Source organism: Geotrypetes seraphini, chromosome 5 (assembly GCF_902459505.1).
Source record: "Geotrypetes seraphini chromosome 5, aGeoSer1.1, whole genome shotgun sequence".
NCBI lineage: Eukaryota > Metazoa > Chordata > Amphibia > Gymnophiona > Dermophiidae > Geotrypetes > Geotrypetes seraphini.
Genome location: NC_047088.1, coordinates 63,722,462 through 63,746,929, shown reverse-complemented (window position 1 = coordinate 63,746,929; position 24,468 = coordinate 63,722,462). Strand labels below are relative to the sequence as shown.

At 42.7% G+C, this 24,468-nt stretch overlaps 1 protein-coding gene across 1 annotated transcript in view; it reads right to left on the bottom strand.

The window, feature by feature from the left end:
* Window positions 1-2,605: 2,605 nt before the first annotated feature.
* The window catches only part of LOC117360886 (transmembrane protein 47-like), a 34,106-nt gene continuing 12,243 nt past the window's right edge, over window positions 2,606-24,468 (bottom strand). Inside the window, exons 2-3 of the mRNA XM_033945452.1 lie at window positions 13,378-13,518; window positions 2,606-3,369 (exon numbers count right to left, since the gene is read on the bottom strand). Of these exons, the coding sequence (XP_033801343.1) occupies window positions 3,188-3,369; window positions 13,378-13,518 (323 nt within the window). The 3' untranslated portion in view covers window positions 2,606-3,187. The remainder of the gene's footprint in view (window positions 3,370-13,377; window positions 13,519-24,468) is intronic.

The following is a 24,468-nucleotide window of genomic DNA, read 5'->3' as shown; positions in this document are numbered from 1 at the left end:
TTTTCCCGGCGCAAACAGCATCAAGAACTTGCTGCCCGCGTCGGCGTCGGCTTTCTCCAATGTCACTCTGGGTCCCGCGCCTAGGATGGGATGTCAGAAGGAGCCCCAACACAATGCGAGCAGCAAGACTGTGAGGCTGCTCGTGCTGGGAAAAATGATAGAGGTACGGGGAAAGGGAAGGGGGCGCGCATGGCAGGGCGGGATCTGGAAGGGGTGAGGAGAGGCGCCACGCACCCTTGCTACGCCACTGCTTTCTTTGTCTCGGGTACAAACTTAAATTGTAAGCCTCTGGGGCAGCCAAATACCTGCTGTACCTGAATGTGACTCTTCAAAATGTTGGAAAGGTGTCCAAATAATCACTATTTTAATTTCCATAAGCTTCTGTATGTGTATAAATTCAAATTATAAAAGGGAAATCTACCAAAGATCTAGAAACAGAACGAAATTTAAAAAAAAATGAGTGATCAGAGGTGCCATCATGTAAAATGTAACCTTAATTATATAATGTGGTTCCATCATTCGTAGTACATTACAAGTGTCACTCCAGTAACAGTTGCAAGAGCAAGGAAACCGGAGACCTTTCAGTTGCCTTCTCACAGTGTTTCCCCAAGTCAGTCCTGGAGTACCCCCTTGCCAGTCCTGTTTTCAGGATATCCACAATGAATATGCATGAAAGAAATTTGCACGCAAGGGAGACAGTGTATGCAAATCAATATCAATATGCATATTCATTGTGGACATCCTAAAAACCTGACTGGCAAGGGGTTACTCCAGGATTAACTTGGGAAACACTGCTCTATAACATTCAAATCCATTTATTAATTGGAATCTTTTATATACACAAATACTACATAATAAATACAGTTTATGGAAATGAAGCTGTACAATTGGTTACCATTTGTCACTGGATGCTAACTCATTAATAATGCTGACCAAGTAAAGAACACATACTTTGGATTCTTGCCCAGAAATAGCTAAGAAAAATAAATTGAATTGAATCAGGTTGGGCAGACTGGATGGACCATTCGGGTCTTTATCTGCCGTCATCTACTATGCTACTATGTTACTAAACTTTGAAATCCATTTTCCCTGTGCAGTTATGAAGACTACGTAAAACTAGTAAACTGAGTAAGCCTGATTTTGGGTCATATTTACTAAAGAGTGCTTGCTCACAGAAAATGGTGTGCACTAACATTTTTACCACACGCTATTAGTAAACATGACACTTTGAAATCAAACAGGCCTAGAATTCACAAAAGGATCCTTTAATTATATATATATATATATATATATATACTAGTGTTTAAGCCCGTTACATTAACGGGTGCTAGAAAGCAGCCCCCGTTCCCTCTCCCCCTCCAGTTCCTCCCTAACTGTCTCTCCGTGGCCCCCCTTCTGTCTTTCCCCTAAGCAAAACGATCTGCCTCCCAGCACACCCCTTCCCCCGAAGCAGCCCCCTTTCCCTCTACCCCTCCAATTCCTCCCTGTCTCTCCGTGGCCCCCCATTTTGTCTCCCCCCCAAGCAAAGCTATCTACCTCCCAGCACACCCCTCCCCCAAAGCAGACCCCTTTCCCTCTGCCCCTCCAATTCCTCCCTGACTGTCTCTCCTTGGCCCCCCTTCTGTCTCCCCCCCCAAGCAAAGCTGTCTGCCTCCAAACACACCCCTCCCCCAAAGCAGGTCCCTTTCCCTCTCCCGCTCCAGTTCCTCCCTGTCTCTCCGTGGCCCCCCTTCTGTCTTCCCCCACAAGCAAAGCTGTCTGCCTCCAAGCACACCCCTCCCCCAAAGCAGGCCCCTTTCCCTCTCCAGTTCCTCCCTGTCTCTCCGTGGCCTCCCTTCTGTCTTCCCCCCCTAAGCAAAACGATCTGCCTCCCAGCACACCCCTCCCCCAAAGCAACCCCCTTTCCCCTCCTGTGAGAATGTTTACCTGCATGGGCCACCTGCAGCACCCTCCAGCCGTTCCTCTGAGCTGAAACTCCTTCACTCACCTCTGGCCTACACTTTTTTGAAGATGCGCGCCATCCCCGCGGTCTGGCCAGCTCCCCTAGTCCCTTGCCGCCGCCACCCCCTTCCCTTCCCGCGGTCGACAAACCTCTTGGCTCCAGCAGCGGCCGCAGCACTATAAACACGCTGCTTCACGGCCTCTACTGCCCCGATTTGCTCTGCCGCGTCTCTGATGATGTCATCAGGGACACGGAAGAGCAAATCAAGGCAGTAGAGGCCGCGAAGCAGCGTGTTTACAGTGCTGCGGCCGCTGCTGGAGCCAAGAGGTTTGTCGACCGCGGGAAAGGAAGGGGGTGGCGGCGGCGGCGGCAAGGGACTAAGGGAGCTGGCCAAACCACGAGAAGGGAAAATCGGATGGGAGGCTCAACGGGGATAGGGGGGGAGGGGCGAAGACAATGATGAAGATGAACTGAAAAGAACCCTAGGCGCGCATGCGCACTCCTGCAATGCCACGGACCTACATCTCACAGATCAGGGAAAACAGAAGCATGCATTTGAATGCGCATGCGTGGCTAGCGTTTTATTATATAGGATATATATATATATATATATATATATCCTATATATATATATATATATATAATATATATATAATATATATATAATATATATATATATAAAAGCTCACTCGATTTCAAAAAGAATCTCTTTATTCCTTTTGTTTAGTTGGGTTGAGTTTTGGGGGTTTTTTTTTTGTAAATCTCATAATAATATATATACACCCTGCATAGAGCATTCTCAGAAGATATGATACACTTTTTCAATTTGAAATGGAGCATCCATATTTCAAATATAAATCAATTCACGGCCCTCCTTGCCCACCCTGGACAACTTCTACGACAATCTCACCATTGCAAATTATAAAACAATTATTAAAAATAAAATCAGACTATCTTCTTTAACTTAATGTTTTGAAATTTACAACCAGGTTAGCAAACATCACGCTGTGAAAGAAAGAAAATAAATGTCAATGAGCATAATCCCTATCTTTAGGGAGTATCATATTCCAGATCTTTGTATTCATCTCCTTTGTTGAGCTTCCTTACACTTCTTTAAGTATGAAGTATCCTCATTTCCTTGTAGCAGGTGCCCAGAAATCCCCCTCCCCCGTCCCTCCAGGAACCGAATGGCCTCCTGTTCTGTTCAGTTAAAAAGTAGTGACAGGAACTGTTGGCATGTTCAGGCTAGTAGTAAGGGTCCTCATAGAGATCTGTGCGCAGGCAGAAGAGAATGGCTCCTCCCAACATAAAGATGGCGGCCCCCCAGCCCAGACCGTAGCCCCAGTTGAACTCATGATAAGTCTTCAGCATGTAGCTGTCGATGAACTTTATTGGATAAAGAATCAGGGCACAGACTTGCAAAACCACTGGACAAGGAAAGAGAAAGAGAAAGTAATTATGTAGATATTTGCAATGCATTAGAAAACATCAAATAAAAGACAATCATAGTTCAGTGGTTCTCGACTAGAAAGTTGCACGGGAACAGAAATCCTATCCATCCCCGCCAGGATCCTCTCCGTCCCCACCTGTCCCCGTCAGGATCCTTTCCGTCCCCACCCGTCCCTGCAAGGAATTACCTCCATCCCCGCCCGTCCCCATAAAAAGCAGCAATTACTTCTGACAGGATCATCAATTCCACAGTTTCTTTTGTGTTTGCGCTGCTGTTTTCCTTGTGGAATCTTTTTGGTGGAACCCTTTTTTTGTTTTCGGTTCAGGTAATTAACTTATAAACCCCCTCTTTTACTAAGGCTGACGTGTCCATTATATTATATGGATGAACTCTGCTTCCAAAGCCTTCTATCCCCGTGGGAGTCCTTTGGCTAGAGGGGGGTCCCTATGGGAGTCCCATGGGCCAGATGGGGGTCCCCGTGGGAGTCTTGTGGGCCAGAGGGGGGTCCCCATGGGAGTCCCATGGGCCAGAGGGGGGTCCCCGTGGGAGTCCCGTGGGTTAGGGGGAGATTCCCGCAATTCCCGTTCCCATGCAGACCTCTATTCTCGACCCAATCCTTTGGACACACCTAGCAGCTAAGTTTTCAAAATATCCACACTGAATATGCATTAGATAAATTTGCAAATTTATCTCAAACAAAAACTGAAGGACTGGATAACATGACCATTTATTTCTTTCATCAAAACAGGACATCTATTAATTGTCAGGATTGGCTGGCCCAGAACTTCCTCTCCAACGTCAGAATTGACGTCAGGAAGAAGGTTTTGGACCGGTGCCAGGACCTTACTTTGCTTTAATTGCGGCGGTTGGCAGTGGCGGCAGACGGGGGGGGGTTAGAAGCGGCTGTAGGCAGCAGCAGGGGGGGGGCAGGCTTTGGCTTTGGTGCTGGAGGGAGGGGAAGAGATCGCCTGTTCCATTGTCCCCCACGGACAGCTTTGGGACACTGTCCCTAAAAATGGGACATTTTGGCGTCCCGAAGCTGTGTGTGAGGACAACGGAACAGGGGATCTAAAAAGGGGACACCTTCGGACTGGAGGAAATATAACCACCAAAATTCAAAAAACACTCCAGTATTTTTAAATAAATGTATGCATCAAACAATTATTAATAATGAAGGGGGAAAAAAATCCTCAGATGGTCTGTAATAAGTTCCAGGCATTACAGCTCAATCCAGCTCTACTCTGGACATACCAGTTGGCGTCTCAGGTGGCGAGCATTTACAGCATCAACTGATCCGGTACCTTGAAGCAGCGGTGTGTTTGAGCCTCAAAACGATGATCACCGTCGGGGGATCGTAAAGCTGTCTTCCTATCCAGAAAAGCGTTTCCATTTTTATCAGTCTTTAGAGTTTCTGCTGATTGTTGATTTGAGTTGCATATATCTCACTGACTGCTGCTGAACTTATATTACTAATGAAGATTTTTTTTCTGTCCATGCTGGTATGTCCAGAGTAGAGCTGGATTGAGCTGTAATGCTGTACTCACTCCGTGGAACTTATTACAGGCCACCTGAAGGGATGTCAGGAGGATGTGGGCGGTGTCAGCAGGACATCAGGGATGTCAGAGGATGTCGGGGGAGGGGTGTAGGGCTGCGCTGATCCTGGCAGGGGAAATCTCCATCAGCTGAGCCAGCAGAAATCCCCAAAACTGGCTCAGCTGATGGGGATTCCTTCTGCCGCGATCAGACAAGGTGGTTGGTGGGTACATCTACAAAATTTGCTTTTGTACATTTTTCACGTGGACATTTTTATTTTTGAAAATGGGTACAAAAGGTAGATGTCCTAAGGGCCAAAACTTATACCTAGCTCATTTTCAAAAGGAAAAGATAGACATTTGGCTGCTTTGAAAATGAACATTTTCTCTGCTGGGATTGTGGACGTCTTACACAAAACGTCCAACCTCAGACTTATGGTAGAATATATGAGGCTTCCACAACCCACCTAAATCCTACTATACCTTCATGTAGGTGACACCTGAAGGCATAAGGGCTATTAGTATGGTTTGGGGTGGGATTTGGAGGGCTCCCCAGGGTTATGGTGAGAGGTATACTTGGGCCTTTTTATGTGCAGTTCATGGCAGTGCCCCCTAAGGGCTGACTGGAATGTCAGTGTGGCCATTCTTCTAAAAATGCTGGTCCCTCCCACTTAACAATGGCATGTTTTGCATGTTTTTCTTAGGAATGTCTTTTCTGAAAACGGTGCAAAAAGAAATGCACATCTGAAAAATGGCCATTTTTGAAAAAAAAAAAAAAGAAAAAACAACCCCAAAACAAGATAGACATTCTTCAGTTTTGAAAACGGGCATGTTTAGTACTGGATTTTTGTGTGTATTCTGCAAAACATTTAAACTCATATCAAAAATGCACCTCTAAGCTTCTTGTTTGTTTGTTTTGTGTGTATAAGAAGCAAGAACTTTCTTTTATGTTGTCTGTCCTATCAGATTCAATATTCTTTTCATCTTCTACATTTCAGATTAATAACAATGTAAACTGCTCAGAAGGACTACTAATGGGGTGATATTTCAAATGGTCATACATATGAAACTTGAAAATAAGTGTGTCTATAACACACTGCATATGCTTGACGAGAAAAATGTACACAGCAAGGGAAATATACCAGCTATATGTTTTCCAAAAAGTATTAAATGCATATACAGAGGCATCCCTACCACTGTTCCCTCTACGCTGAGCAGGAGTCCTCCATGTGCGGTCCTTCTAGTGTTTGCAGTGGTACCGCCCCTCCCCCTGCCCTCTTCTCTGCCCCCCTGCTCCTTCCTGACCACCCCCCGCCACACACGTGCCCCTCCCTTCCCTTCCCCCACACCACTTTAATTTTCCTAAAGTGAGCAGCATAACAAACTTGTTGCTCGCGTCATTTCCGCTCTCCCTTTGATGTCACTTCCTAGGTGCGGGACCCGGAATTGGCATCAAAGAGAGCAGACACCGATACATTACATTACATTACATTAGTGATTTCTATTCCGCTTGTGCCTTGCGGTTCTAAGCGGATTACAAGTTAGAAGACTGGACATTTCCAGTAGCATTGCAGTACATATAATCAAGAAGGTATCCAGTTACAATTATTAGTCTGGACTTTTCCAGGAGAAATTGATAGCAGGTAGTAGATAGTGATAGGTTGTTTAGACGAATAGAGATAATACTGTCCGGGTGTTGCTGGTGGAGGTGATGGAGGTGGTCATGAGAGCATTTTCTAGTACTTTTGTGAGGTTATGATGATGGGAAGTGTTTTTTGAAGAGATGAGTTTTGATTTCTTTTCGGAATACTTTAATGTCTATTGATTTGGTCAGTAGATTGGTGATGGTAGTATCGATCTTTGCTGCCTGTGTCGCTAAAAGGCTGTCGTATAGTTTCTTTCGTCGTGTTCCTTTGAGAGGGGGGTGAATGAATAGGCTCTGAGTTCTCCTTAGTCTGTGTGAGAGGTTACGGTGTAGTCTGTTGTTTAGGTAACTGGGGGCTGTTCCATGTGTTACTTTGTATAGTAGACAGTAGAATTTGAACTGGGATCTTGCTTTTATTGGTAGCCAGTGTGAGTCTAGGTATGCTTTGGTGATGTGGTCATATTTGCCGAGTGAGTATATGATTCTGAGGGCTGTGTTCTGAACTGTCTGTAATTGTTTTATCATGTAGTTTGGGCATGACAGGTATAGGCTGTTACAGTAATCTACAATACTTAGTACTAGGGATTGTACTAATATCTTGTATTGATCTTTGTTGAAGAATTTTCTTATTTTTCTTAGGTTACGTATTGTGAAGAAAGCTCTTTGGATGATTTTGTGGATTTGAGACTGCATTGTGCAATTTCTGTCTAGTTGTATTCCCAGGATCTTGAGTGTACTTTGCATTGGGTACTTGATTGTATTTAATTCTAGTTCTGTGAGAGATGGTTTTTTTTCCTTCTCTAGTAGTAGGAATTTAGTTTTTTCCGAGTTCAGTTTTAGTTTATGACTTGACATCCATTTTTCTACCGTTTCCATTATTATTTTCAGGTGGTTTGTGGATAATGGGTTTTGAATATTAAAGGGGAGGAGGATGGTTATGTCATCCGCGTAGCTGAATGATACTGTGTTTAGGGCGTCTAGGGTTATGCCTAGGGATGCTATGAAGAGGTTAAATAATATGGGTGATAATGGTGATCCTTGTGGTACTCCACATGGGTTTGACCATGGGTCGGATATGTGCTCTTTTGATTTGACTTTGTATGTTCGTGTTTTGAGGAAGCTTTGGAACCATTTGTGAACATTACCTGAGATTCCTATTGCGTCTAATGTCTGGAGTAGCGTGTGATGGTCAACTAAGTCGAATGCCGCAGAAAGATCGAGTTGAATGAGAAGCAGCTTGTTTCCTTTGCTGAGGTGTTGTCGGACAATGTCTAATAGTGATACCAGTAGAGTTTCTGTGCTATGGTTGGATCTGAATCCGGATTGTGTTGGATGTAGTATGTGATGGTCTTCAAGGTAGTTGGAGAGGTGTTGTGCGACAAGGCCTTCTGTTATTTTAATGTATAGTGGGATTGAAGCGATTGGTCTATAGTTTGCAGGATTATCTATAGGACCTTTGGGATCTTTTAGGATAGGTGTAATTATGATTTCTCCTAATTCCGGTGGGAAATGACCTTCGCTTAATGTTGTTTGAATCCATAGTGTGAGGCTAGCTTTAAATTTGATGGAAGCTGTTGCTAGTAAGTATGAGGGACAGTTGTTCAAGTCACATGAGGATTTGCTGTATTTTTTGTAAAGCCTATCCAAGTCTGGCCATTGTATCTTTGGGAAGTTTGTCCATATCCTGTCTGCTGGGATTGCTTCATCTGTTTTGGGATTGATTCGTATTTCTTCTATGTTGATTCTTGAGTTGTTGAATGTGGATCTGGTTGTGATGATTTTGTGTTTGAAATGATCCGCTAATTGGGTGGCTGTGGGAGTTTGGTTTCCTTGGGTGGCGAGAAATGGTTTGGTATCAGTGAGATTTCTTACGATGTCAAAAAGTATTCTTGTGTCTGGTTTTTCGGTGCTGATGAGTTTGGAGTAGTAGTTTTTTCGTTTTTCCTTCAGTTTGGTATTGTATTGTTTGATTAGGATTTTCCATTCGTCTTTGATGTGATTGTGTTTTTGTTTTTTCCATGTCCTTTCTAATTGTCTACATTTTCTTTTTAGTTGTAGAAGTTCGTCGTCGAACCATTTATTAGATGGTCTGTCTATTTTGTTTTTGTTTTTTATTGGAGCTAGTTCGTTTAGTGTAGATTCACTGAGGGTCCGCCAACTGTTTATGAATTCTTTGGGGTTGTTGGGGTCGATTTCGGGGTCGACTGTGTTCCAGAATGTGTGAGGTTCGATTTTCGGTCTGATCTTGATGAGTGATTTCTTTGGGATGGGTTTGTTGTTATTTTGAGCCCAATTGATGGTGAATGAATATTTGAAGTGATCTGACCATAGAGTGGGGTGCCAGGATCCGTTTGAGATGTAGATGTTTTGTGCGTTTTGATTTGGAGATGAATAAGCTGCTATATCGAGTTGATGACCTTTTTCGTGTGTGGGTTCTGGGTTGAGAATTTGATAGGATAAAGTGTTGAGGTATGAGAGTATATCTGTTGTTTGTTTGGATGATTGATCTTCTAAGTGGAGATTTAAGTCTCCGAGGATCAAGTTATGTGTGGAGGAGAGTGAGTTCTGGAAGATGAATTCTTCAAGTTCTTGTTTTGAGGTGTTCCATTTACCTGGTGTAATGTAGCAAATAAGACAGTTCAGGTTTCCATTGAGTGATTTGTCAGATATTTGGCAGGCTAGCAGATCTAGATAAGGGGTGGAGTGCTTGGTTAGTACGTCGATGTTGAGATTGTTTTTTGTTATGATTGCTAGACCTCCTCCTCTTCTGTTTTCTCGACATACTAATTCAAGTTTATATCCTTTGGGGCAGAATTCTGTGATGCTTGGATCTGACTCAGAGGTGAGCCATGTTTCGGTTAGGAAGAGACAGCCTAGATTGTCTTTGGTCAGCCAATCTTTGATTAATTCTGCCTTTGGGCTGACGGATCTGATGTTCATATATGCGCAAGCAATTGTAGTGTATTTTGTGGTGGGGGTAGTGGTTGTATTGATGATAATTCTTGGTGAGGTTTGGTATTTTTGTGTGTTTGAGTTAGGCTTTGGTGGTGGTCTTTTTCCCCAGATGGTGGGGATGCTGGCTTGGCTGGATATTGGGCATGGAGTTAGCGTTCTAGTGGTATGCAGTTTTCTGGTATGTTGAACAGGTCTGTGTGTTGTTGTTAGGATAGGGATGGTTTGTATTTGGTAGCCTGTGGTTTTCCATTTTGCTATAAATGTGGCAATTAGTATGAGGGCAAGAATGAGGTTGGGTGTACGCAGTGCCATTTTTTATTTTTTTTTTTTATATTTGTGAAGACTGCGGTTTAGTAGTTATTTGAGTTGATTGTAGGAGTGGATGTATGGGTTGTGTTTAGAGTTCGCTGGAGAGGTGGTTGGAGAGGCAGGGGCTCTAATAGAGAGCAGAGTCCTCCTGTTTGTACGGCGTCGGGCGGAGGAAGGAGGGACTGGATGGCAGAAACTTCCTACTTCCTCTGCCTAGGAAGTCGCTGGGGGGGGGGAGGCTTTCGGTGGCCCTCAAGGGCTGAAGAAAAAATCCGACTCAAAAGTCGGGTTGCGTCGGTGATCCCCGGTGGCTGGAACGGCAGGGGCTCTATGAGAGAGCAGAGTCCTCCTGCTTGCACGGCGTCGGGCGGAGGAAGGAGGGACAGTTTGTGCATGGCGGGGAGGGTCGGTAAGGAGCAGGGGGGTGGAGAGGCCGATGGGTGCCGGTGCCCCCACCAAGACAGCGCCCGGGGTTGGCCGGCCCCCATTACTATGCCACTGAGTGGGGGGGGGGCCTGTCTCACTATCACATTTTCAATAGTGAAGGACAGGCAAGTCTTGCAGGACTCCAAGGAACTTGCCTCCCTGTAGCAACTGAAAACACAATATTGAAGCTATCCCTACTGGCAGCAATGCAGTTGGTGGATGCTCACTCAGCTTAGAGCAGTGGTCTCAAACTTGCGGCCCGGAGACTACATGCGGCCCGCCAGGTACTATTTTGAGGCCCTCGGTTTGTTTATCATAATCACAAAAGTAAAATAAAACAGTTTCTTGATCATACGTCTCTTTAGCTATAAATTACAATATTATTATTAAGACTTAGCCAAAAGGAAAGATTTATAAACTACTAGCTGATGCCCCGGCGTTGCACGGGTATTTAATTATAGCAATAACACTGTAAATGGATTCAAATAAAGATACTTTATAGTGGTGAATGAAATTATTTTTTTACAGCTTAATAAAAAGTACAATATTCAAATTATAATGTGAAATATTTGACAAAATGAATACAATACAACTAACGCAAAACGTGATTATAAACAACAATTTTAGTTTCACCTCCTGGAGCAAGAACATATAAATTCTTGGGTGAACCCACCCTTGAGCAAGCAACATAGAGTTGTGGGCCGCGAGACCCCCAGAACATATCAACCCAGGTAGTGAGGGATCTGCATACCAAGTTTCGTTCAAATCGGTCATGCTGTTTTTGAATTACAGTGAGAATGGCAGCTGTTTACATATTTTCCATTGACATGAATGGGTGAAATCTGATTTTCTGTTTGTAGCTCCACCCATGTGTGCAGGTAGGCCGCGAGACCCCCAGAACATATCATCCCAGGTAGTGAGGGATCTGCATACCAAGTTTCGTTCAAATCGGTCAAGCCGGTTTTGAATTACTGTGAGAATGGCAGCTTTTTACATTTGTTCCATTGACATGAATGGGTGAAATCTGATTTTCTGTTTGTAGCTCCGCCCACGTGTGCAGGTGGGCCGCGAGACCCCCAGAACATATCACCCCAGGTAGTGAGGGATCTGCATACCAAGTTTCGTTCAAATCAGTCAAGCCGTTTTTGAATTACTGTGAGAATGGCAGCTTTTAACATTTTTTCCATTGACATGAATGGGTGAAATATGATTTTATGTTTGTAGCTCCGCCCACATGTGCAGGTGGGCCGCGATACCCCCAGAACATATCATCCCAGGTAGTGAGGGATCTGCATACCAAGTTTCGTTCAAATCGGTCAAGCCGTTTTTGCATGATCGCAGCACATACACACATACATACCTCCGATTTTATATATATAGATAGAGTTTTACCTCATGCAAAATTGTCATTTCTTTAATAAGACATTAACTATTTTTTTCTGCGGCCTTCCAAGTACCGACAAATCCAAAATGTGGCCCTGCAAAGGGTTTGAGTTTGAGACCACTGGCTTAGAGGGAACACTGCGGCCCTATTAACTCTGCCTTGCTGCATTAGAATGCAGTTATGTTTTAAACTATGTTTCCACGTTCACGTCTGAAATGGGAAAAACAATACTATAAGAAATTGGTGGGGGGTTTTTTTGGGGGGGTGTTGGGGGTTTTGGTTTGTTTCCTTTGTTGCTTTGATGCTCTGATGTAACTGTCCCATCACGGTAGTTATCCGTGGAGAGTGTATTTTTTCTTCTTGTGTTTCTACTGATTACTTGTATTTGAGCTTTTGGTGCCTCTATTGTTCCTGTTACCCTGTTGTACCCTTTCTAATAAAAATGATTTACAAAAAAAAAAGAAAGAAATTGTTTTAAACCATGCTTTGAACTGTGCTGGATGTTTAGCTAGACTGCTACCCTGTTGGCTGTGGATTGTCTGTGGGATTTTACAATAGGAGTGCAAATTTGTTTGTAACACAGGAAATGTCATCCAATTAACTGCAACAACTGGTTGTTAACATCAGTTTATTCCAATTAGTTTGCCCATGTATCTTTGATCAATGCCCAGATTTGGGCACTATACTGTATATGGAATTCATGGATTAGTTTACAATAAAGAAGTAACAAGGTGCTATTATTGCCATTAGCGACAATGTAATCTTTCTGGAATAGGGGCCTATAGAACATTCTGTCCTTGTTGGTGCTTCATTCATGTTACACACATTTGTCATTTGGTATAATCTTGCATTTTAGAAACATAGAAACATAGAAAGATGACGGCAGAAAAGGGCTATAGCCCATCAAGTCTGCCCACTCTACTGACCCACCCCATTACGTCTGAGTACTAATGACCTAGTTCCTTAACTCGACCCTCGTAGGGATCCCACTAGGACGTCCCATTTATTCTTAAAGTCAAGCACGCTGGTGGCCTTGATCACCTGCTCTGGAAGCTTGTTCCAGTGATCTACAACCCTTTCTGTGAAGAAATACTTCCTTACGTCACTATCAAATTTCCCTCCTCTGAGTTTGAGCGGATGTCCCCTTGTGCCGAGGGTCCTTTGAGAAAGAAGATGTCTTCTTCCACCTCGACACGTCTCGTGATGTATTTAAATGTCTCAATCATATCCCCCCTCTCCCTGCGTTCCTCTAGAGTGTAGAGCTGCAATTTGTTCAGTCTTTCCTCGTATGAGAGACCCTTGAGCCCCGAGATCATCCTAGTGGCCATCCGCTGAACCGACTCAACTCTAAGTCTTTACGGTAATGTGGCCTCCAGAATTGCACACAGTATTCCAGATGAGGTCTCACCATGGTTCTGTACAGTGGCATTATGACTTAAGGTTTGCGTCTAACGAAGCTTCTATTGATACATCCCATAAGTTGCCTTGCTTTGGATGAGGCCTTCTCTACTTGTTTGGCGGCCTTCATGTCTGCACTGATGATCACTCCCAAGTCTCTTTCTTCTGAAGTCCTAGCTAGTGTTTCTCCATTTAAGGTGTAAGGTTTGCATGCATTTCTGCTACCGAGATGCATAACCTTACATTTTGCTCTACAGTTCTCTGTAAAGATCTAAAGATTCTACACAAATGCATATACAACCCTGTAAGTAAAATGGTTCTTTGATGAAGTCATACCTGCAGCAAACAGGAGAATGGCAATGATTCGGTAGTACTGTCTGTGTGCGCCCCGGCAGAATGAGAACAGCGAGACAAGGAATGCTACGAGAGTGATGGTCGCTCCAGCCAGGATTAACACAAGAGTGGCAACTTGCCAGTCTAAACAGAGCAAGCATACAAAAAAAAGAAAAGGCAGAATTAGTATTGGTCACTTATCTACCAATCTTACCAGTGAATGTATGTTATTTAAGCCTTGGGTTTATAGCTGAATTAATGGCATCATGTTTTCCCTGGCTTAATTCAAAAGGAAGCCCACCGGGTATGTTTTCGCTATGACACATAAGAAATATCAATTAATGACCCTAGGAAACCAATTGTGAAAACAGAGTTTGTCCTGAACAGCAGTCTTTCTCTTTTGTAATTTTCGCAAATTAATACTTTATTCATAATTGGTGGCTTGATTCTTGACATACTGCCTTTCTGTGCACAACCAAATTGGCTTACATATTACAGTTGCTTTAGGTATTTTCTCTGTCCTTTTAATGGGATTCTATACTTGTAATCTAAGCTTTTTTGTACCCGTGCCTAAATGACTTGAACAGGGTTGTAAGGAGCCACAGTAGGAATTAGGCTACACCTCCACTCCAACAGTAATACAACATAGTAGCTACATAAATACAGTATTTCAATAGTATAATGTTGTTTTGCAATAATGGAAAGAGAGTCGCTATAAAGATGAGTAAAGTGATGCAGATGACCACTCAACAGATAAAAGAGGACCACAGCAAAAAAATTCAGCAGGAAACTGGTGAATTGGTGTGTCACTCTGAGGAACAGTATTTAGGCTTATGAATGAAAAATATTAATAGAAGACTACGTGCTGTAACAACCTAAGGGGTGGAATTCACTATAAACCTCCCCACAATATCTTCTATACCAGTACTATTCAATAACAAGAATCTTCAGGCCCTCGGAGGTGCCACCAGGTGCTCAATAGTATTTCATAGCAACTGGCTTTATGCCCCCTATCGTCATCGGGTCTCTTTAGTTTTTTTGAAGTTTTTTTGTGCAATGCTATAATTTTTTGTGTTTGTTCAATAAATAGGTAATAAAGTTTTAAACTTATCTTGGGTGGTTCAGCCAAGAGGGACAGAGTGCTGCTAACATGTTTCACCCTATATGGGTTTCCTCAGGGCACAATCCCTCAGAACTGTACTACTCAACACGACGTGGCCACCCGAATAATGATCTAAGCTCTGCCTTAACCGCACAAGCCTCCGACACATAATTTTAAAGTGCTTAAGGCTTGTGCAGATGAGGATGGAGCTTGCAGGAACTTGCCAGGACGGGGAAAATGAATTCCCGCTGTGACAGGGAAAAATTGATCCCCGTGTCCTTCTCTACTAATCACCAAACTGAACGTAGATGTAGGCATTTCTGTGAAGGAGCTCCCCAAAGGAGGAAAGCACAGAGGGTCAAGGAGAGCTGCCTTGCTTGCTACCTTCTAAAGTCACTGTTGCAGAAATGCCCACCACAAACTAGTTCCCAACATCCTTCCTTCTAATCAAATATGCTTAAAAGAAATGAAGGATCTCCATTAATAAGTCACAAAATGATAAACCCATTAGCTACTCTGCTTTGTTTTCATAATTAGACGGTGCTGCATTATTGAATCTTCATCTACTCCATCAAACAATTGCCCTACTGAGATGCTGCCAATTGAATGGAGACTGCTGGCTGCTGCTGTATATTTCCTTTCAATTATGATGTCTTGTGCCAAAAACTGAGAGCATTATTATCCCATGGTAGTCACGTCATTCTGAATGGGGATTATTTTCTCTGGAACTTAGCAAAATTCAGGGTATTTTTTCTTCATTGAATCTTGGTTGGATCTGGAAAAAAGACTGATTTAAATTCTCAGTGCCATAGAACTGAATCATTCCATCGACATACAGAGTGATTAGCATAAAGCACCCCCCCCCCAAAAAAAAAAAAAAATTATATGCAGAAGCGGCAGTCAGATAATACAAACCAGAGAATCAAAACCACCGTGATTACCGATATATATGAGTTTGAACACCACCTGTTTCAAGATCATAGTAGAAAAGTCATCTAAATCAGTGTTTCCCAAGTCATGGCAGCAGGTGCCCCCTTGCCAGTCAGGTTTTCAAGATATCCACAATGAATATGCATGAAAGAGATTCAGAAACAATAGAGGCAGTGTATGCAAATCTCATGCATATTCACTGTGGATATCCTGTAGGTGACTTTTCTACTTAAATCTTGAAATAGTTGGTATTCAAACTCTTATGGTTTGGAGTGTATCCACACACATATATGCATGAAAGGGACAGTAATTCTCCGGTAGTATCATCTGGCTGCTGCTTCTGCAAAGGGGGGGGGGTTGTTGCTTTATGCTAATCACTTTGTATGTCAATGGAATGATTCAGTTCTGTAGCACTGAGAATTTAGGGGGCACTACTCTGAACATCACATTAAGGATGCCAACTTCACATCTCACCATAATCCCCACACATTAGATGGTGAGCCCTCCAAAACCTACTATACCTATCTGCCTACCACCCCAATAGCCTTTATGACTGCAGGTGTCACCTATATGGCAGTACAGTGGGTTTTTGTTGGGTTTGATGGACTCCCACTTTCCACCACAAGTGTAATAGTTAGTGTGGCATATGGGCCTGGATCCCCTTCTCTGCAGTCCACTGCTCTGCCCACCAGGTAACTCCAGAGACCTGCTTGCAACTTTACTAGGACTGGCCAACGTACAGTGGTACCTTGGAATCCGAACGCCCCAGAACTCAAACATTTTTGAATCCGAGCTTTTATTTGTTTTTGCCCCAGAATCCAAACTCTGCTTTGGAATCCGAACGCACTGCACATTGTATGTGTGTGTTTCTGCCCCCTAAAATCCAGTGTATTTACTGTTAAAATTTGAGTTTGTGGGACTCAGGAACTGATTAATCCAGTTTCCATTATTTTCAATGGGAAAAACTGTCTTGGAACGTGAACGTTTTGGAACTCAAACTGGGTTCTGGAACGGATTAAGTTCGGATTCCAAGGTATCACTGTATCTGCAGCTGTCAGAGACAGATATGTACTGTTTCATGCAGATATATAGGGGATGAAAGGGGGGGTCAGTGGTCATCTGGTCAGTTTGGATACCTTTTTGGTCCTTATTCATTTTAAAAACAGGTTTAGTCTAAAATGTCCAAATTGTGCCTTGGATGTTTTGTAAAATGTTTGGTTATTACTGTAAAACATCCAAGTGCTAAACCCACCCTAATCTTGCCCAAAACATGCCTCTAACAAGCCGCCTACGATTTACACACACTGGGGATAAAATGACCAGAAAGACATCTAGAAAGTCAGGTGTTTGTTTTTTTTTTATTAATTCTTTATTCATTTTCAAAAATACATTAAGTGTTAAATATATTCATTCATATTAACAATAAATACGTCACTTACAAACAATCATTGATATATTTAATAAATTCTTATCCCTTCCCCTTTCCCATCCCTCCCATATATTCCATTATCATATAAAACATATAATAATAAACTTCCCGCCCCTCCCTATAATCTCTAGTTTCTCTTCAGATCGAATAAATCTTTCGCCTTTTAGAAAGTCAGTTTCGAAAATACGCACTTGCATGTTTTGACTAGTAAGCCATCCAAGTGCCAGTTTATGCTGTCTTTTGGATGTCTATATTTTTTTTGAAAATCCCCATTAGATCCTATGAAATCCAGAAAGAATCTTTCTTTGGCACAATGCAAGTTTTAAGGCAAACACTAGTAGTAAATTTTAGGACCTGAAATCATACCCATCATGCCCTCTGTTAGAAGTGAGACTCGGCTCATGAATTGCAGAAAATTAACCCATTTGGCGACACTTCCCCTGGGAGAAGGAAATGGAAAGGAGCTTGTGAACACATCAAGAGTAGAAAGAAATCTAAGGAGAATGGGTAATGTGACCACATGTCCCGTTTTGAACAGGACCGTCCTGTTTTTAGATCACCTGTCCCATTGTCCCCAGCACAGCTTCGGGATGCTGAAATGTCCTGTTTTCAGAAAGGAGCGTCCCGAAGCTGTGCGTGGGGACAACAGGACAGGCGACCACGGAGCCCGGGATTTCTCCGACGTAACAACAGATCAGGTGCGTGCATCCGTGACTGCACAAGCCTTCTCCCGATGTCAATTTTGACGTCAGAGAGGAAGTTCCTCTCTGGCTGGCCTGGAACTTCCTCTCCGATGTCAGAATTGACATCAGGGGGAAGGCTTGTTTAGTCATGGCTACATGCACATGATCTGTTGTTGCAACTGTGGCGGTGGCAGCTTTGGAGGGCGGGCAGGGAGAGAGATAGAAAGAAAGGGGGGCAGGGAAAGAGAAAGAAAGACAAAGACAGAAAGGGGGGCATGGAGAAAGATAAAAAGAAAGAAAGGATGCACAGTCAAAAGGAAGTGCAACCAGAGACTCATGAAATAACCAGACAACAAAGCTAGGAAAAATGATTTTATTTTCAATTTAGTGATCAAAATGTGTCAGTTTTGAGAATTTATATCTGCTGTCTATATTTTGCACTATATTTAACGGGGTCAGGGGAGGATCCGGGGGAGGGTTCTGTCCCGTTTTGAGACAAAATATAAATGGTCACGTTAAGAATGGGGAATAGCAGTGAACATGGTGCAAGGGAGATGGGCACAAAAATTTCTCCCCATCAATTGTCTCTTCTTTGTGGGCACTAAGGGATGTGTTGCACAGGGTCCAGTTCTGGCTCAGGGTGCTCCTGGGTACTGGAGATAAATTTAAGGTGAATCAGGAGGAGTGGGCAATGAAGAAGAAACTTGTGGGGAGATAGGAAGAAATGAGAGGGGATAAATGAGAAACAATTTTGTAGGGCAGAAAGGTCAGGAAGACGGAAAGAAGGGAAAAAAGTGGAAATGCAAGTGAGAGGGCGAAGGAGTAAGGGTTCATGATGCCCTATACCGTTTACACCCACCTTGTTATTCAAGACCTGCTTAGAGAATGACATAGGGGACAAATTGTTCCCGTCTCTGCAGGCTCTCTCTATCCCTGTCCCATCCCCGCAAGCTCTGTCCCTGCCCTATTCCTGCAAGCTCTGTCCTCATCTGCACAAGTCTTGAACGATTTAAAATCATAAGTGTTCGAGGCTTGTGCAGAGGATGGGGATATTGAGATCCCATGGGAACAGGGACAAGTTTGTCCCCATGTCATTCTCTATGTATGAAATTCAGTGTAATTCCTTTCCATGCAGCCAGACAACTGTCTCCTTGCTGAAGCAGGACATAGGAAAATATCTTTAAAAACAGAGATTTATAATGAGATAATTGGATGCTCTACCTAGAGATCATTATCTGGAAGAGGGAATGCCTTGGAGATAGCACGAGTGAGAATGACAAGTGCTTAATGAGAATGAAAATGAATCCTAAATCACAAAACTCCTGAACTGAGAAGCATCAGGCTCTCCTCTGTGCAATGTACCATCATTTGTCTCCCCTGCACGATCTCCCCATTTCTATTTGCTTCCCCGTGCTCTTCATTAAAAAAAAAAATGATACTGCTGCGTGCCAGTGTCCCACTTCAGCTATCAGCTCTGTTCCCAGAAGAATGATTTTTCCAAGGACTCAGAGCGGGGGAATGTTTCTTACTTCAAATTAGTCTGGGTTACTATGTGTGAAGCATCCTAAAATGTATGAAAAGCTGATTTTTTTTTTTAAAGGCAAGGTACTTTCCATTAACTTGCAAAATCTCTCAGGAGTAAGGGCTGAAGTTGGGACATTCTATTCTTAAGATCAGAAACACCGTTTGCAGGCACAGCAGTCAGTCAACCTCAAATGACAATCCTTATCAATGAACCTTCGGTAGCACGAATCATACTGCCACAAATACATATACAGCTAGGCCTGATGAAACAGTTTATAAAGGCTTTGAACAAGGACAGTTCATGCATTGAATACGTGGAGGGGCATAATCAAAACATACATCTAAGTCTGATTTGGGCGTATGGCGCTAGACACCCAAGTCGGCAGTGGGAAATTGCCCATTTTCAAAAAATACATCTAGAATAATTTTTTTTTTTTTTTTAATCATCTCTCTGAACTTCCAGGCTATTATTCGTCCAGACCGCCAGGGCATCTATCTTGGCCAAAATTTCATCCAAGTCCCAAACGCCCAGAAGAAGGCCATTTGGACCTGGGAGGGGTCAATCTTGTAATGGACTGGCCACCCAGACATGGCAACAGAGCAGTGGGGCACCTTACAGGGCATTGCTTTGAACTTCACAAAAAGGGTGCCAGATAAATATCACACCAGAATGTCCTTATAGGTTATGGTGAGCCCCCCAAAACCCACTATACTCACCTGTCTAGAACCCCAATAGCCCTTATGGCGGCAGGTGCCACCTATATGGCAGTATAGTACGATTTTGGTGGGTACCCATGTTCCACCATAAATGTAGTGGTTAGAGTGGCTTATGGGCCTGGGTCCTCCTCTCTATGGTTCACTAGCCCCCCTCCCCCCCCCCCAAGCTATTTAAGACACCTAGGCTTTCTTACGTGCTGATGTTCTGGAGATAGGTATGTGCATTTTTATTCTGATCTTTGTGGGGCTCTGAGGAGGGAGTTTGTCTCTGCAGTGGTTATCAGGTCACTTTGGATACTTTTTTGGCACTTATACCTGTTTTTACATCGTCTAACTCACAACGTTTGAGTTTCATCCAGGATGTCTTGTAAAACATTTGATTATCCCTGCAGGATGACAAAGTCTAGGTCGGCCCCCATTCCACCCACATACTGCCCTAACCATTCCTCCAGATACTCCTCTTTCAGCTCTGGGCACATAGCGACATTCAGAGGCATAAAAAGTTCCACAGCACGTCCAAAAAGTTGGTTTGTTTATCAGCACTTGGAAGACCTGTCTTTTAGGTCATCCAAGTGCCAACTTGGGCAGGTTTTTAGATATGTTTAAGTTTTGAATATGAAGCCCTTAGCACATGTTACCTAGACTTACCATGGAAAAACTGAAGGCAAGAATTTTCAATGATCCACAGATCAGATGACTTATAAATGACCCATAAGAACATAAGAACATAAGCATAAGAACATAAGCAATGCCTCTGCTGGGTCAGACCTGAGGTCCATCATGCCCAGCAGTCCGCTCACGCGGCGGCCCAACAGGTCCAGGACCTGTGCAGTAATCCCACATTTTATAGCCTCATTGAATGAAATCAAATCATGTGCCTTGTCTTCATTTGTTCTTGTGAAAAACTTTCTTGGCAACAAGGCGGCAGACAACTACACACAATTAGTAGAGGATATGCTCTTTCATTTCAACAGGCTTGGCTGTAACATGAGTGAAAATCCATTATCTGCACAGTCACTTAGATCGCTTTCCAGAGAACCTTGGTGACTTAAGTGAAGAGCAAGGTGAAAGATTTCACCAAGACATAAAAACAATGGAAGTCAGATACCAAGGAAGATGGGATGCACACATTATGGCATACTATTGTTGGGATTTTATGCGGGATTGTCCTGACAGATCCCACTCTCAGAAGTTTTACAAAAGGAGCTTCTTAGAGCTTCTTGTGTGTCGAATGATTGGAAAGTTTGTATCATAAACTTGTGCTTTAGGTATGAAATGAGTAGATTTTCATTCTGTAAACTTTTCTTTTAATTTTTAATGTTTCCTTCATGCTTAAAATATATTAATTTAAACACTACATTAAAATAGCCTGATTTTTTAATGGGCAAGCAGAGTGAAGAGTGGTATATGGCACATGTTCTGCATCTCAAAAACTAGAGCTGATAGGAGAAAACTGGTGCCATTTTTTTTTGAATCAGCAGGTCAAATATACCCAGAAATAGGTCTAACATTTAAGGCACCAAAATGAGTGTTGGCCAGTGTAATCTAAGGCTCTAATAAGAATAGAAACATGTTTTTATGCTTTCTAGCCAATGCAAGGGAATGTTTTGTGTAGGGTTCCCAAAGGAGTCAGCTAAATGCATATTGCAAGACATGATACACCAGATAAAGCTTAACAACAGATTTCTCTTGACCAAACAGAATCATGTTTTGCAAAGAGGGAGAGATTAGAAACTTGTTGAAAAGCTGTCGGATAATGGGCAGGTGTGTGCATGGGGCATAAACATCCATGCTGGCAGAATGAATGGCTGAGAATTACTTTGACAGGAGCAGTGATATACAGTGCCTCACATCTGTTTGTAAAATGTCTGCCTCCTCTCTTGACCCCTGACTGTGCAACTTTCCATTCACTAAAAGAAACAAATGGCCACTCATCGACCTCCCCCTCCCCCACTGCATTCAGATTCCTGTGCCCAGATTCTCTTGCCTCAGCTGCTCCGAGAAACACAAAAGCAGCATCTCTTCAGTATTCATTAACTTCTCTCCTCCTCACAGTCACAATACTTCTGGTTCATCACTTTGGATGGTTAGATCCTTATTGTTAGTCCCTCCTGGACCAAACAAAGTGCATACCCTGGAGTATGTCCAGTGCCAGACAGACTTCTATGATATGTATCCTGAAAGTGACAAGGACAGATCAAGATCAAGAATATACAGTATATGTTATACTACAACATATGCTATAAGTTTATCTGCCATCATCTATTATGTTATTATGGAGGGAAAGGAAACGTTCAGAGGTACTCTCTTTGTTCCTTTTCTCTGAAAATAACTCTTTCTCTTCTGCACTGGTTGTTATGTGATAAGCACAGAATAACTTCATCCAGTCAGTTAGACTTTTCTGTATTTCATGTATAGTCCTCATCGGTGATCCACTAGCACCAAATCAACTGAAAATTCCAAATAGGTTATGGTAGTTTCATAAAGAGTTATGCAGGCTGTGAATTCACAGAGGTACATATATTGTACCTGTTTAATAAAGATGATATATGTACCTTTATAAAATAACTTCCCTGGAAGCTTCCACTAAAATGGCAAATTTAACTTTTCCACTGAAGTCTGGGTGGATATGCGAATACTTTACAACACACATGCATATCTCCATCCCCGGGAACAGACTTGTCCATGCTTTCATTTTCTCAGTGGTCAGTTACAGATGCAAAAGCTGGACACCACGGAAACAAGACAGAAGAAGACTGACTCTTTTGAACTTTGGTGCTGGAGAAGAATTTTAGGTGTGCCGTGGACCACCAGAAGAACTAACAAATCGATTCTGGGAGAGATCAAACCGGCCATGTCACTCGAAGCCCAAATAATGAAGTTACGACTATCTTATTTTGGTCACACCATCAGAAGAGAGAGATCACTGGAAAAGGACATCATGTTTGGGAAGATCAAAGGAACCAGGCAAAGATGGCTGGACACGTTGAAAACAACCTTGAGGATGATGCTGGAGGACTTTTCAAGACTAGCACAAAACCGATTTCTTTTTAGATCCGCAATTCATCAAGTCAACATCTCTGGGCAGTTTTGGAAGTGCCTATTTCTGGATCTAAAACATTCTCTAATGCACACATAAAATTTATAGAATATATGAACAAAATTTCATCAAATGCCAACATGACAAAAATGAAGAAGAAAAGTACAAAAATACCCTATTCTCCAGAAAATGGCACTGTACATGGTAACAGATGTTCAGTGTAGTTAGGCAGATCTGATATATCAAATACATGTACACATTTCAAAGCAGTTTACAATTGTTATATGAAAGGAAAATTAAAAAGGGAAGAAATAAGTAAGATACAAAATCTGCTCTCAGCCAAGAAGGACAAAGAAGTAGAGAAAACATAGGGATGGGTTCAGGGATAGAAAATAGTCAAATCAATCTCCCATGCCACCCATTAACTATAAAAAGCAGTTCCCTGACAATAATATTCCTTTACAAGGATAATTAACCGTTCAGAAGGGGATGGAGGAAGCAAATACTGCTCAGATTCAGTGTGGACTTGGCTTAATGAAAGTTCTCATAATTTAGAACTGTCTTCATTAACATCTAGTTGACTCAAGAAGAGGGTGGGTGTAGACAGAGTCTAAAAATGTAATCTCCCCTGCAAGCAGACAAGTGAATCCCCAAACCCAGTGGATGACTGCCTGCGTTATAGATGTGACTAGTGACAAAGACCTTTGTTTTCACAATCTGTGATACTAGGGTTTCAAAAGGTGAAAAAGTAGCAGGAATCCAGGGCTTAATTTATGGAGATCAACTTGGAATACAGTTCCATCGCTTTTTACCAGACCTCAATGCAGCAGTGGTTCGGCTACAATCCCTCCCTTTCCGGCAGCTTGTAGAAGTTAGAGGGATGAGTCTAGAGAAAATCAGAGAAGGGTCATCCTACTCCCTTATTCAGCCAGTCTTCTGTTGTTCCTTCCCTTAACTCCACTTCATTTTTGTCTACAAATTAAGCCCTACAGGGATTCTTCATAGGATACAAACACCCTATAACTAGAAGTCAATGGGAGGATGACCTTGTGTCACAGCTTTGGTGTGGAACCAAAACAAAAGAATCTGTGGAACAGATGTTCGTGATGCAAGCTTTTATTTAATCTGTATTGAAAATTTAGGAACAACCCACATACGCATAAGGTGAAGGGGACCCAGCACAGTCCGTGTTTCGATGAACACGTCTTCCTCAGGGGTCCTAATGTTTGCTATTAAATCACAGGAACAAATGTGGATGTTGAGAAATCAACATAAACCCAGGTGGGTGGATTGAGCTGCAAAGTCTGTGCTCCGATAAAACGGCCTGGGTTTATGTTGATTTCTCAACATCCATATTTGTTCCTTTGATTTAATAGCAAACATTAGGACCCCTGAGGAAGCCGTGTTCGTCGAAACACAGACCGTGTTGGGTCCCCTTCACCTTATGCGTATGTGGATTGTTCCTATATTTTCAAGAGATTAAATAAAAGCCTGCATCACGAACATCTTTTCCACAATTTCTTTTTTTTTTTTGGTTTCTCGACACTGTGGAAATATTGGGTTTTCTTCTGTTTGCAACTTTGGTGCGGAGCAGAGAGCTATAGGATACTATGTTAGGTTATCTTTCCTGCCTTTTTTATATTACCGTATTTTTCGCTCCATAAGACGC